At 47.5% G+C, this 18,361-nt stretch overlaps 1 protein-coding gene across 1 annotated transcript; it reads left to right on the plus strand.

Moving 5' to 3' along the window:
* Positions 1-181: 181 nt before the first annotated feature.
* chif (DBF4-CDC7 kinase regulatory subunit chiffon) lies at positions 182-18,037 on the plus strand. The gene is made up of 9 exons (XM_077659014.1): positions 182-587; positions 704-833; positions 918-1,075; positions 1,191-1,257; positions 1,381-1,422; positions 1,508-1,722; positions 2,694-2,834; positions 16,634-16,730; positions 16,793-18,037. The coding sequence occupies exons 2-9, from the start codon at positions 708-710 to the stop codon at positions 17,714-17,716; spliced, it is 1,770 nt and encodes a 589-aa protein (XP_077515140.1). The 5' UTR covers positions 182-587; positions 704-707; the 3' UTR covers positions 17,717-18,037.
* The last annotated feature ends 324 nt before the right edge of the window (positions 18,038-18,361 follow it).

An 18,361-nucleotide genomic window follows, 5' to 3' on the forward strand; every position in this document is an offset into this window, starting at 1 on the left:
ACTGCAAAGATTGCTATATTATTAGAGTTATAATTCCTAGCTTTATGTAGGTTGACTTTTCAAATCATTAGAGAGGAATCCGGACTATGCAAAAACTCAGCCGACATACCACGTTCGGCAACAGATGGCTGGCAGCGGCAGCGAGTGGATCTTCAGGCCACGCCAAGCCAAATGCAAAGCCATGTCTTTCGAGCGCGCGCGGGCTGCGCGGGCGTAACAGGCTTGCTTGATCGCAGGCATGGGTGATGCTAGTGTAGATAGTGACGTGTAATTGGTACTGTGGTAATGCGTTCTTTTACCTCGCGCTCAGGGTCGAGCTAAAGAGCGTTCTTAGTGACGAGTCTAGACCCTTTTGCGGCTTGGGCAACTATAAGACCCAGCATTGCGATTCCATATTTTGGAACTCATTGGCGCGAAACTGCCATATCAGACGATGAACGTGAGGTGGCTTGTGTGGTCGCTATAAAATGGATTATCCTTGACCTCGAGAGATAGTGGCTCATATATGAGAATCAATATATGAAACCTCTGCTATCTGCAGCCGTCTACAAGCTTATACTGTCGCGAAGTAGAAGCTGACGGAGCCTGTGAGTCTTCTTTTTTCTTTCTCTTGATCACTGGCTCTTTGCAGTCTGCAGTGGTCACCTGGGAGCTCTGCAGCACGCAGTCAGATAATTCACAGGATTCTTGTTGTGTTTCGCAGTGCGATGAGCAAGAAAAATATCGATGGTCATCGTCAGCGCAAACCACTGGAGAACATGAAATTCTATCTTCATTTCAAGAGTCGCCGCCCTCAAACCCAGCTCATCCAAGACCTCACGAGCCTTGGTGCTGTGAGTTGCCCATTCGCATCACAGTATTAGCGGGACATCAGGATTTGCCTCCTTATCTGATAATGTCGGACACGTCTTTTTCAGAAAGTGGAGCCTTTCTTTGGAAGAGAGATTTCGTGCGTGATCACGGATATAAGGGACTGTAATTTCAAAGTTGCCTCGACGCCTCAACAGCTCAACTCTGTAGATTCCAGTGGTCCTTCAACAAGTCCGTCATGTTCCAACGGGTACATAACAAGCAGGTAAGCGACGCCTTTTTCGAAACCACGTCATCTCAGTACATATTCATGTATACCTATTCGTAATCTACGAGTGTTCACTCCTCTCGTAATCTATGAGTGCCTTGCTCCTCTCCAGACGTTCATCAGGTGCGTCGTCTGCCTCTACACGCCGTTCAGTTGATACAAAGAGCAGTGTTCACATGGTAAGAATGAAGCTGAAGTGTGACATTCATAATTCTACGCCATCTGAATTGGCGCAGTTATGTTTCGCTAGTGAAAGCTGGGTAATAAAGGACACAATTTATTTCTTTTTTTCTCTTATTTAGGCGAGAGGACAAGCTCTCGTTCAAAAGGCAATACGAAACGTGGTGAGTATTCCTCTGCCTTGTGCATTTTGAATTTGAACTGCCATAATATCTTGACACATATGTGTGCTTTTGTTATGCGTTACAGTCAGGCCCAGTGGATGTTTTGGAGTTGTGTCAGCAGTGGCAAATCGAGGTGCGAGGTATTAAAGGCGTCCTTCGGTGGGTGCAAGAACTCAAGCAGAAAGAGAAAGCCCGTCAAGGAGCTGAGAAGAGCGGGAAGGAGAATCTAAAGGTGAAACAAAAGTCTGACCTTCCCCAAAAACTTGTGCCACCTTTCATCAAGATAGAAGACGAAAAGTGGTAGGTACCCTTGTTGCTTTGATTTCTGAAAATAGTTTTAAAATACTGCCATTATGTTTTCGGATGCTGCTTCCCATTTCCATTACCTTGTTTTAAAGTAAAATGTTCACTGGCGATTCTTTACATTCGTGTACAAATGTCATGGCACTGCTTGGTGGAAAGCACAGACTCTTCTTCAGCCAGGAAGCTTTGCGCATGATTGGGATAATGCAGAAATTGCCAAGCCAATTGCCAATGTTACCTCTTGGTTTTACCAGCCAGATGCTTTCAAATAGGTGCCCTGAGGATCGTGAAGTCTGTTATTTTCTAGATCTATGCTTAATGTGAAAAATCCCATACAAAAAAAATCATCCTAAGTGTCTCTGTTGAAGTATGTTCTGGCATGCCAACTGATTTAATAAATATTGCTCACTGTGTTCTTTGGATGACATAAAACAGTACCGCAGTTATGGTATGAATAGCGCTGAATCCTGAGGCTGGAAATGATGGGCAGGTTTAGTACATTCTGCAATCTTAAGCTATGAACACAAATGTGTGCATAGACATCACAAATGTGTGCACGGTGGCTGAGTAGCTACGGCATTTGGCTACCGAGTTTAAAATCATGGGATAAATTTTGGCAACGGTGGTTTCATCTTGAGCGAGGCATAACAAAAAAAATTCCATGTACTGTGTGATGTTTGTACATATTGAAGAACTCTGGTTCATCAAAAATAATCCGGAGCCCTCCATCCGAACAAGCATCCTGGCACCGTCTCTGGCACCAGGAGATGCTGATAGTGACCTTTTATGGACTTGCCGGGCTCGTTTGGCTGACATCTTCATGACTAAAGATCCTTTTTAAGAAAAAAAATTTTTTTTATTGTACACAGAGTACTCATTATTTTCCTTTTTTCAAGCAAACTGACACCGCTAGAAATTACCGAAATGATTTTGGGTTCTGTGTGTGAGCGTTATTCACTCCTTTACAGCATGTTCAGACCATTTTTTCGGACATTCAAACAATGGCCAGATGTCAACCTAGAACAATTTCAAGAAAATATACCGATGCCTGCTACACCTGTGCCAAAGGAACCTTCCGTTGATAGTCACCTGAAAGGAGTTCCACTAAGGTAAATTTATTTTCTTTATGCTACAAATAAGCTGTCCCGCTGAAGAAAGAAAAATTCTCTTCAGTTTAGGGCATATTAAACCTGCCATTGTGAAAGAAGCAGTACAGTTATTGCTTGTGTGCATTCAACCATGGACCTTCATTATTTCTGCATTGACGCTAAAAAAACTTTAAGGGGAGGATGCCGTAAATAGAAGCGCCAGTTTGGTCATAATTTTAGATTTTTCAATTTATATATATATTTTTTGTGATCCTAGAGTCTTCACCTATCTCAGAGGAAGGAATTGCAACGAATTATGCAGTAGAGTTTTAGAAAAAAACCTTTTTGTGTGTGGTCATTGAAAATTGTCAGCAAATCGCACCTGTGATGGCCCTGCACATACATAGCAGATTCCACAGCTTTCCGGCGACGGCATACTGCCATCTTAGTATCACTGTGTGCCACCATGAAGGGGACCAATCAGAGCTTTCGCTGGTCACAACGCCTCACTGCTCTGACCAAAAGCAAACAGCAAACATGATGATTAACAAGATAATTAACTTTAAAGTTTATTTTCTGACCGTTCACTTTTTCTACGTTTGCTATCACTCATCCCTTTGGTAGTTCGTAATGATTGGCAGTGGAATGCTTGTGTTTTCTTGTGCATGAATCCCGAAATGTTGAGGAGTGCAATAAAGCTCTCGATTTTATTTACGTATGCATGCAACGGTTCTTTAGTTATTTTTGTAATAAGCATCCTTATAAAATAAAATCAACTTTTATATTTATGAGTATTGGGCACTGAAAACAAAGAATTAATAGCTTTTGTGCTTAGAACAGGGCTGTCCGAACATGCTGGCATAAAAACCTGTGCACTTTATATAATATTTAACACCCCTGCGATCACGATTATTGAGCAACTATAGTAGCTAGCTTAAAACCAAATTCAGTTCCCAAACTTGCAAATGTAGTTACATGGCTGTACTAAATTTTGTTACTTTTTGTGTCCCCACTTAAAGGTACTCAAGGACAAATTAAAGTTGTCGTAGATAAATGAATCACCACTTCTTAATGATGAAGAGACAGAGGTATCTGAAGGCAGAACTCTTACAAGCTAGGAAAGAACAAAATATCAAATACATGTGTTGCCACCACTGGTCGTTTTCAGGACTAAACTGGAATGAAGTCATGGCAAGTTTTTTGTTGCATAAAAAAAAAGGAAAGATTGCATGCTAGAATATTTGTGCTACTTTTTCTTCACAGCTGCTAGTGCATATTAATTGCACAAGGAGGGTGAACAGAAAAACAAAGCATGGGACATCAAGCAGAGCGAAGCCGTTTCCCCCAGTGTCACGAGTTAGAATAAAATTTTGGGGAGAAAATACTTCAGCTCCAAATTTCCGTGCAGTGAAAGTGTCTTTTGGTGCTGCACAGACATAAACAGAGACTTGCTGGGGTGGCTCAGTGCCTTTGGTGTTCGGCTGCTGTTTCTAGGGTCAGGGGGTCGAATCTTAGCTGCAGCAGCCGCACTTCGATTGAGGCGAGAGAAAAATGTCCGTGTGCTGCACAATGTTTGTGCACGTTAGGGAGTCCCATGTGATCAAAATTGCATTGAAGCCCCCCACTGCAGTGTCTTGTAGCCCATGGGCAGCTTCAGGACATTAAAACTCGCATACCATAAACATCAACATAGTCACGAAGGGCCCAAATATGAGATTTCACAAAGGACAAAAACACAGTGTAGTTGTCCTCATTACCCTTTGAGGAAACACTGCAGCACATAATTTTTGTCAGATATGTACACAGGTTTGTTCTTGGTCCAGTTTTGTGAAGTTAAGCATAGTTCTCACCATATCTCAAGTTACAAGGTGCTTCATGACACTGTGGTAGCCATGACCTTGAGCATACATTCCCGCTTGCATGCAAGGTGCGACAAGCGATGCTCACTGTGATGTGGATTATCTGTTCTTATGACTTACGTCTGTGCAGTAATGACTTACGTCTGTGCAGTATCATGAAAAGTCTACACAGATGTGCACTGTTTTCTAGCGAAGACTACAACATTTATAAGCCACATCGAGTCTATTCAACTCGAAGGGGATCGCGAAATAAAATAGTTTGATATACCGATTATTCTACATATCAAACATCGCAACAGCTAGGCTCATCTATAATATGGGAGCAAGAATCCGGTGCACGCTAGCAACGCACTGTGCAGCAACATGCCGATGTGTTGGCAGCGCGCCTGTTGTTTTGGTCGTATTGCACCCGCCTTTCGCCTTTGTCGACCGCCTTGAACGCGCAGGCCGGGCGAGCGACCGCGTATGGTGTCCGCGAATGGAGTGCGGAAAATACACCGCCCCACACTGACTGCAAAACCGGCCGCCGCCGACCTCAAGCCAGTCGGCCACCGATGCGGTTTCCCTTTCCTCCTTTGTTGTCTTTCGCACCCAGTCACTCCCCATGCATGCTTCCCTCGTCACGCGGTTTAACGCAGCGTGGATAGCCCACGAGGGAGAGCTTGGCCAGCAGGTGTCCGGTGTTCCAAGGCCACGGTGCGGGTCTTCCTAATTTCCAGGCAACGTGGCTTCGTAGTGGGAGAGCTGCTTTTTGAAAATGCTGGCTCGAAGGGTTGCAGGCGCACAGCACAGTTCGATATATATAGGGTGATTTGTTTTGATATTTGCACATTTTTATTTTCAAAACTGTGAGATGTGTATTAGCGACTTCTGCTGGTAGTGTACAGCAAGGTGCACATTTGTACATCAGTTTTCTACATTTTGATCTCTAGGTACAGGATTGCGTTGCGAAATTGAAGAATCGAAAGTGAGGCCAGCTTTTTAATTGTTTTTAATCGCCAACGTCAAAAATGCGCATTTGAAAGCTCGTTTAGTGTGCTTTCCCGCGTTGCACATTTGCAAATTGGTGCCGCTCGCATTTCCAATGCGGCAATTACAGACGCCGTTTGTGTATCTTATCACGTAGAAGCAGTTAACGTGATTTCGGCGACGATTCTATGCGCAGCGGCGCCATTTTACAAACGTGCAACGCGGGAAAGCCAGCTCAGCGAAATTTGAAATGCGTAATTTTAACGTTCGATATTTCGAACCACATTGGCTATAACGGAACTTTAAAAAGTTATGCTCACCTTCGATGTTGACGGGCTTCAATTTTGCAATATAATCTCTCCCTCTAAAAATTCATAAGTTAATTTTAAACAGTCGTCAAATTATTAAGCTGTATCACGTACATAATGTCCGTCTTGCTGTGCAATCCACCTGCACAAACTGCACCGGCGTATCTCTCACGGCGTTTAAAATAAAAATGTAAAATCGAACATTCCCCTGAACGGAAGTTCGATGTACGCTCACAATAGTGCTGTACTGCGCGAGATTTTTTAAGCACTTGTCTGTGTCTCCTCTGGCCTTCGTCATTTCCGTCTTCTGCGCGCTTTGTGTATAGAATGGATTACCGACCAGCCCAAAACCACACCTTATAAAATTAATGTTTTGACTATTCAATATAGACACGCAAAATCAGTGCAGTTTAGTCAGCGAAGAGAAAGCAACGCAGCGACATTTACTAGAGAGTACGGGGAGACCTATTTCGAAGTTTTAGCGCCGTTCCGAAAGCGTCAGCGGTGATTGCGCAAGCCGCAAAAAAATCAAGCGCCAGACGGCAGTTAACTTGGCTTCCCGGCACAACATCGTCAGCACGCAGTGGTGCTTGGCCAAACGCCAGCTTCCGTGGCTTCCCCGCATTACAGCCTTGTGTAGTAAACGGTACGCCGGATTGAAATCCGTCGCCTTTTCCACAACCTCCGTTCCACGACAGCTGACGTGAGCGTAGGCGGTAGGGCTGTTACTGCAGGGCTACAGCGGTCCAGGCCGCTGCTTCCGGTGCGCTGTTGATGGGTGCGGGACACGCGAACGCTTTCCCACCGCCTGCCTAGAGAGAGAGAGGTTAAGTATTGTTTGAAAATAAAATGACTCAGCGCGTTCTACTGCCTCTGCCGAGGTCACTTTCGGCTGGCCTGGCTACTAGTGCTACCAGCCCTCCATGCTGCTGTCTTCCGCGGCGGTGTTGGCGAGTCTGATATAAAGGCGCGAACCATGGTGCGAAAGTTTACCGCTTCACCGCCAATCAATAGAGTAGTGCGGTGAAGCCTGCCGCCTGGCATTCGAACGGGCACCGCTTGTAGCTGGGTGGTTCGTTCGCCGCCATTCACTAGAGTGGCGCGGTGAAGCCTGCCGCCTGGCATTCGAACTGGCACCGCTCGTCGCCGGGGGGTTCGGTATATGCGTTTTATGGCCAACCGTGTTCGGTATATAAGGTATAAATTGCATGTGCTCGTTGAAATTTTTAGGTAGGGAGTTCGATATAGCCAATAATTCGTAATATGTGTTTGGTATATTGAAGTTTGACTGTACTAAAAAGGCTGAAAACTGTCTAAAATTGCTGCTATCAATTATTAGTGTAAGCTGCCATACATTCTTCAGAACGACTGCAATGATAGTTCATTTGTATGCTGTTCGGCCGCAGGCTGAATGCAAAGGAAGCTTGAGAGTAGGTTTTTGCTCAGTGCTTGGTCAATATGTGTCAATGAAAGTTGTCCTGCATTTTATACAATAGCATGGCATACAAGCATGAATACTACATGACTTGGGACTGCTAAAAATCTATTTTTCACATACGTTGTGACCCGCCGCGGTGGCTCAGTGGATAGGGCGCTCGGCTACTGATCAGGAGTTCCCGGGTTCGAACCTGACCGCTGCGGCTGTGTTTTTATGGAGGAAAAACGCAAAGGCGCCCGAGTGCTGTGGGATGCCAGTGCATGTTAAAGATCCCCAGGTGGTCGAAATTATTCCGGAGCCCTCCACTACCGCACCTCTTTCTTCCTTTTTTTTCTTTTACTCCCTCCTTTATCCCTTCCCTTACAGCGCAGTTCAGGTGTCCAATGATGTATGAGACAGATACTGCGCCATTTCCTTTCCCAAAAACCAATTATTATTATTTTTATTATTTTACATATGTTGTGCCTAATTTTATTTAATTTGTGAAAAACTAAATTATAGTATTTCTTTTCAGCATCACAGTGTTCTACACATTGTCCATATGCAAAAATGCCTTGCCCAGTGAAGTGTTTGTTTTATGCCGGATCATTAAGCTATCAGCTCTTGAGTACTGTATAGGGAGTATTCCCATCACAACACCCATTACGTTGTAGCACTATTCCCATTTGGTTGGTTGGACCTATATTCTAAATGGTTTGGGTGCTGGACTTGGCTCGTGCATATTTTATGCCTGAGCATGCAGTCATCGCAAACATTGAGTGCTGCGCTGTTGTTTGCAGCATTAGCGACAAGCTTCTTGAACATCCCCTAAAGTGCACTTGAATGAGTGCACATGGTCATACATTCTCTTGCAGTTGCTATGTTGAAGGTGCCACATGTGCTGGCCTGTGCATCACAATATGGTGCTCAATAAAGATGAGTGACATCATGAGAATACCTCCTGTACAGCAACTGACTGTGTGAGAGTAATGTGGCAGGCAGTGCAAGCACTTTTAAGAGACGCAGGTCTTGAAATTTAAAAAAAATGCAAAACAAAAATTTTGATTTTCAAGAATAGCACATTCAGATTAAATGCAGGTAGATACTTTATTGTATCTACCTTCAAAGTTTCAAGGTCTCATACAACCTCAAACTACCAAAAAATTCATATATCTGATGCCTCCGCAGCGCCAAAATGGCGAGTTCAGAGCAGAATGCAGAGTACTTTGCTTCCTTCGCTTCCCACAACCGCGTCCCCGATGGCCGCCATCTTTTTTTTATTCGAAAGCTGACACCCTTCCCTGGATACAGGTATTACCCAGTATTGTGAAATCCTCTTGAAACATCCTCGCCGTTTTCTGAGGCCTGTACAACGACCTCCGAACAGCTGGCATGCACACTTGAAAAATGCCATTTTCCCAGCTTCGTGTTTTTTACCAACGTGACTAGCCTTACGGAAGTTTTAATTATGTTTTTATGGTGCAATTTGAATTAATCTTAAACCATTGAATCCAGAAAGAACTGAACTTTGGAGCTCTGCTTTTTTTTAATGGCCGATTCGAACATATCAAATTTTCTGAATGTCACTTAATCATATTTGGTAATTATGAAGCTTTGCCATAATTTAACATATTTGTAAGGCGATGCATCTCAGTAACAATATAAATAGCATAGCTCTGCATTGCAGTCTTTGGCTGCAGCTCCACTTCAATTGGAAGCAAAAAATATTAACTGAAAGTATCTTATCAACCCATAAGAAGATACGTAACTAGGCTTGTTATTTTCCCAAATTATGAGAACTAATTGAGATATGCCAAATTTAATCATATTTTTGAAAACGGGACGAAAAATCATATAGGGTATGCACCTAATTTCATTATGATATCTCATGAGTAAAAATTATTCATTTTAAGACCGATGTCTCCCCTCAGTGGAAGTGCAACATCATGTTGAAGAGCATTTAAGGGGCTCAACATTAATTATGACACAGCAGCAGCAAAAAAAAAGGGGATCCTCTTTCATATTGTCACGGTGTTGGTGACAAGAGAGGACCTGTTAGAAGGCAGGGCTCGGCAGCATGTCCTTCAGTTGGCGAGACGGCGAACTTCAACGTCTTTCAAAACGAGAGCACCACGAGCGTCGTCTTCTTTCCGAGCGCCACGAACGCCACCTGGCATTCCTCCCCTCTTAAAAAAAAAAAAACACGCGCAGAAGAGCGCGCGAACACAAGCACACACACAAGCACACACAAGCACAATTAATCACACAAGAGAGGCACGAAGATTCTGGGTGGGTCCCCGTGCCAAATACGGCTTCAGGCGCAAAACATGGACGATCTCTGGACGGGGCTTTCGACGGGTTCTCTGCTGGGAAAGTTCAGCGTCCGGTTCTACCTCGTAATTAACGTCGCTGACGCGCCGCAAGACTTTGTAGGGACCGAAATAGCGGCAAATGAGTTTTTCGGACAAGCCGCGTCGTCGAACAGGTATCCATACCCAAACCTGGTCGCCGGGATGGTAGGAGACTTGTCTGTGCCGGAGGTTGTATCGCCGCGAGTCTTTGTCTTGTTGCTGGGTGATGTGAATACGGGCTAGCTGACGAGCCTGCTCGGCTTCGTGGGTAAACTCCTCAGCGTCAGCAGAAAGATGGTCATCGGTTGCGCAAGGGAGCATTGCGTCGAGCATCGTCTGAACTTCCCTGCCGTAGAGGAGGCGGAACGGTGTGAAACGGGTCGTCTCTTGAACTGCTGTGTTGTAGGCGAATGTCACGTACGGTACGATCGTATCCCAATTCCTGTGTTGTACATCGACGTACATCGCCAGCATGTCCGCCATAGTCTTATTAAGCCGCTCTGTCAGCCCATTTGCCTGCGGGTGGTAAGCAGTAGTTTTCCGGTGGGTCGTCCCGCTTAGCTGAAAAATTTCGGCCATCATCTGGGAAGTAAATGAGGTTCCTCGGTCGGTAATGACGTAGGTCGGGGCGCCGTGCCGAAGTACGATCTGATGCACGAAGAAATCCGCAACCTCGGACGCTGTGCCACGGGGTAAGGCTTTGGCCTCGGCGTATCGAGTGAGGTAGTCTGTGGCAATGATGATGTACCGGTTGCCACCCGAGGACAAAGGGAACGGACCGAGAAGGTCAATGCCGACCTGATCGAATGGGGCGCGTGGTGGTGCAATAGGTTGGAGGAGTCCCGGAGGCTTGGCGGTCGGGGCCTTACGGCGCTGACATTGCCGACAGCTCTGCACATAGCGTTTGACAACAGTGGCGAGTTTGGGCCAGTAGAACAGCTGGCGGATTCTGGAAAGCGTGCGAGAGTATCCTAAATGGCCAGAGGTTGGTTCGTCATGGCACGCAGAAAGTATTTCCTCCTGAAGTGTTGTCGGCACGACAAGGAGATACGCGCGCGAACTGGAACCAGGGTTCTTCTTATAGAGCACGCCTCGTTGCAGGGAAAACGACGACAGGTGTCGAGAAAAACATTTAGGAACGGTGGCTGGCTGGCCTTCCAAATAATCGATGAGGGGTCGTAGCACTGGATCGGCGCGTTGTTGGGTTGAGAAATCAGAAGAATTGATAGCCCCAAGGAAACTGATGTCGTCGTCCGTGTCGGGGGTTGCGAGTTCGACAGGCGCACGAGAGAGGGTGTCGGCGTCTTCATGCTTATGTCCGGACTTATAAACAATGGTGAGGTCAAACTCCTGCAGGCGAAGGCTCCATCGCGCCAGGCGTCCAGACGGGTCACGCAGGTTGGTCAACCAACACAAGGAGTGGTGGTCAGTGACCACTTTGAAAGGGCGTCCATAAAGATAGGGGCGAAATTTCGCAGCAGCCCAAATAATGGCGAGGCATTCTTTTTCTGTCGTCGAATAGTTCATCTCTGCGCGTGACAGAGCGCGGCTTGCATAAGCGATGACTCGTTCAACGCCATCCTGGCGTTGCACGAGAACCGCGCCGAGGCCGATGTTGCTGGCGTCGGTGTGTATCTCAGTGTCACCTCGCTCATCAAAATGGGCAAGAACATGCGACGTTTGAAGTCGCAGGCGGAGCTCGGCGAAAGCCATTTCTTGCTCGTGGGACCAAACAAAAGGTGTGGTGTCACGGGTGAGGCGAGTCAGCGGTTCTGCGAGGTCAGCGAAATTTTCGATAAAACGCCGATAGTAACTGCAGAGCCCTAGGAAGCGCCGAACAGCTTTCTTGTCACGTGGCAGTCGAAATTCCGCAACCGCGGCCAGCTTGTCGGGGTCGGGCTTCACGCCGGCGGCGCTGACGACATGGCCGAGAAATTTCAGCTCCTGGTAACCGAAGTGGCATTTTTGGGGTTTCAATGTCAGGTTAGCTGAACGAAGGGCTTCGAGGACCGTCCGCAGGCGATCAAGGTGTTGACTAAATGAGTCGGCGAAAACCACCACGTCGTCGAGATAGACTAGGCAACACTGCCATTTAAGACCAGAAAGGACAGTGTCCATCATCCGCTGAAATGTGGCAGGCGCAGAACAAAGACCGAAAGGTAGAACTTTAAATTCATAAAGGCCGTCGGGAGTGACAAAGGCCGTCTTCTCACGATCCCGCTCATCGACCTCAATTTGCCAGTAGCCACTTTTTAGGTCGATGGACGAAAAATAACGAGCGCGCCGAAGGCGGTCGAGAGAGTCGTCAATACGTGGCAATGGGTAAACGTCCTTCTTCGTGACTGCATTCAGCTTCCGGTAATCGACGCAGAAATGGAGGGTGCCGTCTTTCTTTTTAACGAGGACGACCGGCGAGGACCATGGGCTGTTGGAAGGCTGAATAACGTCATCTTCGAGCATCTCCTTAACTTGGGACTTAATGACTTCGCGCTCTGTAGACGATACCCGATAGGGGTGTTGACGGATCGGGTGTACGTCATCGTACGTCACGATGTGGTGCTTGGCTATGGTAGTTTGACGCACTTTCAACGAGGAGGCGAAACACTGTCTGAATTCGAGCAATAGTGCACACAGCTGCTCCCGTTGGCTGGTTGACAGCGCGGAGTTGACATCGAGGCTCTCGAGGGGAAAAGGAGGCTGCACTGGTTCTGAGGAGAAGCACTCGGAAACATCGGAGATGCGTTCGATAAAGGCTACGGAAGTGCCGCGAAAAAGATGCCGATGCTCGTGCGAAAAATTGGTAGCAAGTACCTGTGACTGGCCACTGTGAAGATGGATCAGACTGCGGGCCACGCACACGCCTTGCGTCAACAGTAATGACAGGTTGGTTTCGGCGATGGCGTCACCGTCTTGAAATGATTCGCACTCAACCGTAATGAAGGCGCTGGTTCGGGGCGGCAGGGTGACTGTGTCCGTAGAAACTCGAAGTGTCTGGCTTGGTCGCGGCGCGTTGGGGAGGGCGACAGCACTCTCAGTTGAAAACGTGACCTTGTTATCGCGTAGGTCAATAATCGCCCCATATTCACGCAGAAAGTCGACACCTAAGATGAGGTCGCGCGAACAGTTATTCAGAACAAGACAGCAGACGACAAATGTGGACTCCCGGATTTGAACTCGGGCGGTGCACATGCCGAGAGGTGCAATCAAATGACCGCCCGCAGTGCGAACGTGTGTGCCAGCCCATGGCGTGAGAACCTTTTTGAGGACGGCGGCGAGCTGGCTGCTTAAAATCGAATAATCAGCACCAGTATCTAATAACGCTCGAACGTGGCGACCATCCAGCATCACAGGTATGTCTAAGGAAAGCCGCTCACGAGATGCAGGCTCCGGAGAGGATGATCGGGCACAGGCGTCGTTGTCTGCAGGCTGTGCCACCGGTAGTTCGTCGGCGTGGCGTGTGCTTTCTAATGGGGTCAGTGCGTCGGAAGTATCGGAGAATGCGGGCGTCTGAATCGGTGAGGCGCCGTCATGTGTCAGTGTCGATGTGTCGAAGCGAACGGGTACTGCGGACCTCGGAACCGTCGAAGCGTCGTTATGTCGAGGGAGTGTCGCTGTGTCGGAGTGAATGGTGACCGCGGACTTCGGAACCCGCGAGGCGTCGGCATGTCGTGCCCGCGGCGATGGGGGGTCCCCCTCAGAACGACGTCCAGCGAGCCCACCCCCTAAGGTCGCTGGTTGCAGTTTTCCCGCCGTGGGCTGGGCGACCGGCCTTGCGCCGCCCGGGAAAAACTCGCGGTAGAAGGTGAAGGACGACTCCCGGGCGATGGGGATCGAGCCCGCTGGCGACGAGACTGTTGCCAACGTTGGTCTTCAAGAAAATCCGCGACGGCCCTGGGTCGTTCGCCATAGCGGGGTCGAGGAGAATCGGGGGGAAACCCTTCGAGGCCCAGACGGCGGTAGGGGCAGTGCCGATACAGGTGACCTGGTTCCCCGCAGTGAAAGCATAGGGGGCGTCTGTCGGATGTGCGCCACACGTCGGCTTTGCGCGCGGACGGTCGGGGAGCTTCCACGTACTGCAGCACGGGTGCAGACGGCCCCGGCACTTCAGCAGGAGCCGGAACGAAGGACGCCGGTGCTGGAGCAGGGGACTGCAGGGCTGCGGCGTAGGTGAGAGGACGGTCAGGCGCGAAAGGAGGAGGGGATGGACGAGCCTCACCGGCAGGTAAGGACGGCCGGAGCACTTGCTGCACCTCCTCGCGGACAAAGGTCGCCATGGAGCTTTGAGCTGTGGTAGGGGCCCCGTACAGCTGCCGGATTTCTTCGTGCACAATCGACCGTATGAGATCGCGTATCCGGGAGCCATCGGTGCCGTGGAACGGTAACTCGCTGGAAACGGAGGCGGCGGATACGGGTCGATCGTACGCGGATGCTCTTTGCTGAAGCACCCTCTCGATCGTGGAAGACTCAGTGAGGAACTCGGCGACAGTCTTCGGAGGGCTGCGGACAAGGCCGGCAAAAAGTTGCTCCTTGACGCCACGCATGAGATGGCGCAGTTTTTTGTCCTCGGGCATTGCAGGGTCCGCGCGTCTGAAAAGGCGCGTCATGTCCTCGACATACGCTGCAACATTTTCATTGGGCAGCTGAACGCGAGATTGCAGAGCGCGTTCTGCCCGTTCGCGACGATCCGAGCTGCCGTATGTGTCTAGGAGCCGACGCCGGAACTCACTCCAAGAGACCAGCTGATCTTCGCGGTTCTCGAACCAAATCCGAGCGCCGTCCTCCAGGCTAAAGTAGACGTTCCGGAGCTGGGCGGCGTCATCCCACTGGTTGAATGCGGCAACGCGCTCGTAGTGCTGCAACCAGTCTTCCACGTCTTCAAAGATGTCGCCGTGGAAGGACTTCGGGATGCGGGGGTTCTGGAGCGTGAAGTAGGGTGTCGACGCCCCAGGCATTGGGATGCTCAAGGCAGGTTGCTCCGTGGACATACCGGATGGAACAGGCTCGGGGGGTAAGCCTCGAATCCGGCGGCGAGTACGGTGAACAGGCGTCGTGACGGGAATTGGACTGGAGCTCCGACTAACGGTTGGGGTACGGGACATGAGATCGATCCGACCTCCACCAGATTTGTCACGGTGTTGGTGACAAGAGAGGACCTGTTAGAAGGCAGGGCTCGGCAGCACGTCCTTCAGTTGGCGAGACGGCGAACTTCAACGTCTTTCAAAACGAGAGCACCACGAGCGTCGTCTTCTTTCCGAGCGCCACGAACGCCACCTGGCAATATCTGGCGTTAGATGCATTAACCTGAAATGCTTCTTTGGGGCTTTTACATCGCCACCCCAACATATTTTTATTTCGCTTTGTCTCGTGCTTTCACATAAATGCTCTGCCATAGCATACAGTAGATCATTGAGAGTGGGTTTTTCTGCATGCTTGATAGACTTGCCAGTCAGTATATGCAATGCACTACCAGGAACAAAGGTAAGTGACCCCACCTCCCCCTCCAAGTTCCGAACCATGCCACGCTAGACACCAGTAGTGCATCATTAGGTGGTGCTCACATGCAGTGCAGCATTTTTCGGAACTTGAAGGGGGTGGTGGGGGTCACTTACTTTTGTCCCCAATAGTACCTACAGCACAAATGCCTCTCACATCAATATGTTCGATTTGTGGATGCCATTTGAGTCTACTCTGATCAATTACCTGTAGGTACGTATATTTATTGCCATAGCAAAGGATTGATAATGATGTTTTAAAGAGAAGTATATGGAATTTTTTAGTCAGAAGGAAGGGAAAGCATGCTTAAATAAAGTCGAGGGAAAGGTGAAGTCACTACACCCAATATTCATAAGCATATAGATATGCATATAGATAGCAGAATTTCAGGCACAGACGTGAAAAAATGTCGACGAATGCCCTCATAATATAGTGCAGAGCTGAATAGGGTATTAACACTGTAGACAGGTCCTTGTTGAATGCTCCTTTTCGTTTGGTATCTCATCAGCTATGTTTGCACCTTTGCTGCTTTATGTGGGGCTTTTCTGCCAAGAGCCCTACATATTTTTACTGGTTACATCTGTGCTTCATCTCCCTGCCTTCATTAACCTAATTAATTTTTTAAATCTATTTTTGTTAACTATTCTACAGCATTTTTTCCATAGCTTTTATCTAATGATGTCTAGCACGTCATTTCTTGTTCTCCTGCATTTAGTCATCACCAATCTTTGGCCTGTTCTGGAGCTCAGATAGATCTAAGCTTACACTGGCTTGAGCTTAGTCATATCATTTTTCTTGCTGTGACGTGTGCACCTCTTTACTTTTTATTTATTAATTTTTCAACATGCAGTACATAGACTGCTGGCAGTAGCAGTTACCTGTTTCACATGCTGGACACGTGGTTCGATCAGTAGTCAGTAGTCTGCGAATTTGGAGGTTGATGGTTTAAATCATTTCTCTGCCAGAAGTGCACGTATTACCTTTATTACCAGATGATGCGAGCAGTGCATAAGCACAGAAGTGTACATATTACCTTTATTACCAGATGATGTGACCATTGCACAAGCACTCACTAGGACTCTGTGCAAACTGCCCATTATGGAGCAAAAGAGCATACAATGCCTAAAAGCCTTTGATCATGATGTGCTAACTGCTGGGAAGGGTGACAACAATAAGTTCAGTTAACGTTGCTGAAAGCTAATGGCAGTTGGAAAGTGCTCATGTGCAAGTGCATGCTTGATGATGATTTTGTGGAAATAATGCTCAAGACTTATTTTTAATATCTTTACCATGTCATGTCTCCTTAATGCTTACTTGGTGAGCACATTACAGTTCCTGATATCGCCTGCAACTTATTTCTGTCTTGAATTGTGATCGCACTATTATTGAACCATTGCTTGTGCTGTCTGTTTGCAATCTGTAGGTTGGACACAGCAATGGCAACACCCCGAGTCAAGATCACGGAGCAGAAAAAGTTAAATTGTGAAATTTGTGGTTTTACCTACAGCTGTCTGGAAGAGGTAAGCTTTTTGTTTTCTCCATCACTTGGGTAAAACCTTGAAATGTTGTATTTGCATTGCAGCACTTGGAATCTGAGAGCCACCAGAAGTTTATGAGCAATCCGAACAATTTCAGAGCTGTCAGCAGCCTTATTTCATCACTGCCGTGTGCACTGCCAAGTCGTCTAGCTCGCCCTCTTTCAGAAATAAATGGTCAGGACTGGCCAAGATCGGGTGCTTCTACTTGTGAGGAAGAAAGTGCACACATTCCAGCCAAGACCTGTCGTCCGAAAGCTTCCCCTCAAGTCATGCCAATCGAAAAGGAGCGTCCTGGCATAGTAATGAAGTCCGTGTTTTCTGGGACACTCTCTGCTATCAGGCATCTAAAAGTTGTGCGTAAAGAAGCTGCCCCCGCTGCAGAAAGGCCGGACCAGGTGCTACCACGCAATGTTTTAGGTCTAAGAAAAAGGCCGGCAACCTTCTCAGATTTTGAGACGCAGGCTGTCATCAAGAGAGACACCCAAGTGAAAATGTGTTATAGTGAAGTGTGCAATGGTGAAGAAGACTGTGTACCTCCTAGCTTCTCATCCGACCCTATTGGAATGGAGGAGGGCCTCCTGGCTGGTATCAGCATCTTTAAGGATACTTCGGTGCTTATGCCACTCAAGAGTGCTGGTTGTCTTGTGCTTGGTACTAGCAATTTTTTCAACAAAAATGCAGCAGCAGTTTGCAGCAGCAGCAGCAGCAGTTCTACATTGCAGTATTCATGGACTGATGTTGTGAGTGGAGTTGTTCCTGAGTCGAGCATGTTGAGGAGACAGTGTGACGAGGTTGCAGGCACAGACAGTGAAGACAGTTTTTTGCAATTTGCATCTCTTGCTAACACCAAAGAGCCACTGAAAAACCATGCAGGAGTGGATAAGATTAGCACATCATGTGTAGTGGATGAGAATGCCTTCTGTGTGGAAACTGGTGCACCAGAGATAGCTATATCATCTTGTTTTTGAGACGTGGTATGTATACTATGTTATATTGTATAGTATGTTATATAAGTGCTAATTCAGGTTTAGCTCTAAGCCAGTAGCTAGGGTGCAGTTTGGTTGAGGTAATGACATTTACACCGAGTGTGTTATAGTGAGTTGTTATGAGTTAGTGATGTATGTGCCGACTGGTGGCTTTCTTAGCACTTCATCCTTCATTATAATCACTTTCTTTCACTCAGCCATCATACCATAATTCATTTGTAGCTTATTTATTACTTGGATGAAGTATGAAAGCGCCGTTGTATGCAAGCTTGGCAATAAAACATGCATGGATTGGAGTGGTGCATATCATGGAGTGTGAAGTTTTTAAGAACTTTTGCACAACTTAATGAGCTAGCGTTTCATGATCATTGCTTGCTCATGTTGTGGACCTTTATTTTTTGGGGGGTTTGTGGGTAGACGTGGCAGTAGTAATGTGCACATATAGCGAGGGTCCTCAACCATACAGATGCATAGCTCCTCACAAAACAAAGGCCAAATTCAGTTAATGATTGGCTGTATGGTGAAAATGGCTGCTATAGGTAATACAGCATTGTTAGTCCTAACAAAAATGGACGAAGGAAAGGCGGAATTGAGGCATGCACAGATTTATGCGCAGAGGACGCAAAA

This window comes from Amblyomma americanum, chromosome 3, assembly GCF_052857255.1.
Source record: "Amblyomma americanum isolate KBUSLIRL-KWMA chromosome 3, ASM5285725v1, whole genome shotgun sequence".
Classification (NCBI taxonomy): Eukaryota; Metazoa; Arthropoda; class Arachnida; order Ixodida; family Ixodidae; genus Amblyomma; species Amblyomma americanum.

What these genes read in the sequence shown, in the direction of transcription:
- chif (XM_077659014.1), top strand. Translation starts at nt 708, where the DNA reads ATGAGCAAGAAAAATATCGATGGTCATCGTCAGCGCAAACCACTGGAG. An exon ending in ACCTCACGAGCCTTGGTGCT is followed by an intron (nt 834 to 917) that starts GTGAGTTGCCCA and finishes CGTCTTTTTCAG; the next exon opens with AAAGTGGAGCCTTTCTTTGG. An exon ending in CCTACAGCTGTCTGGAAGAG is followed by an intron (nt 16,731 to 16,792) that starts GTAAGCTTTTTG and finishes TTTGCATTGCAG; the next exon opens with CACTTGGAATCTGAGAGCCA.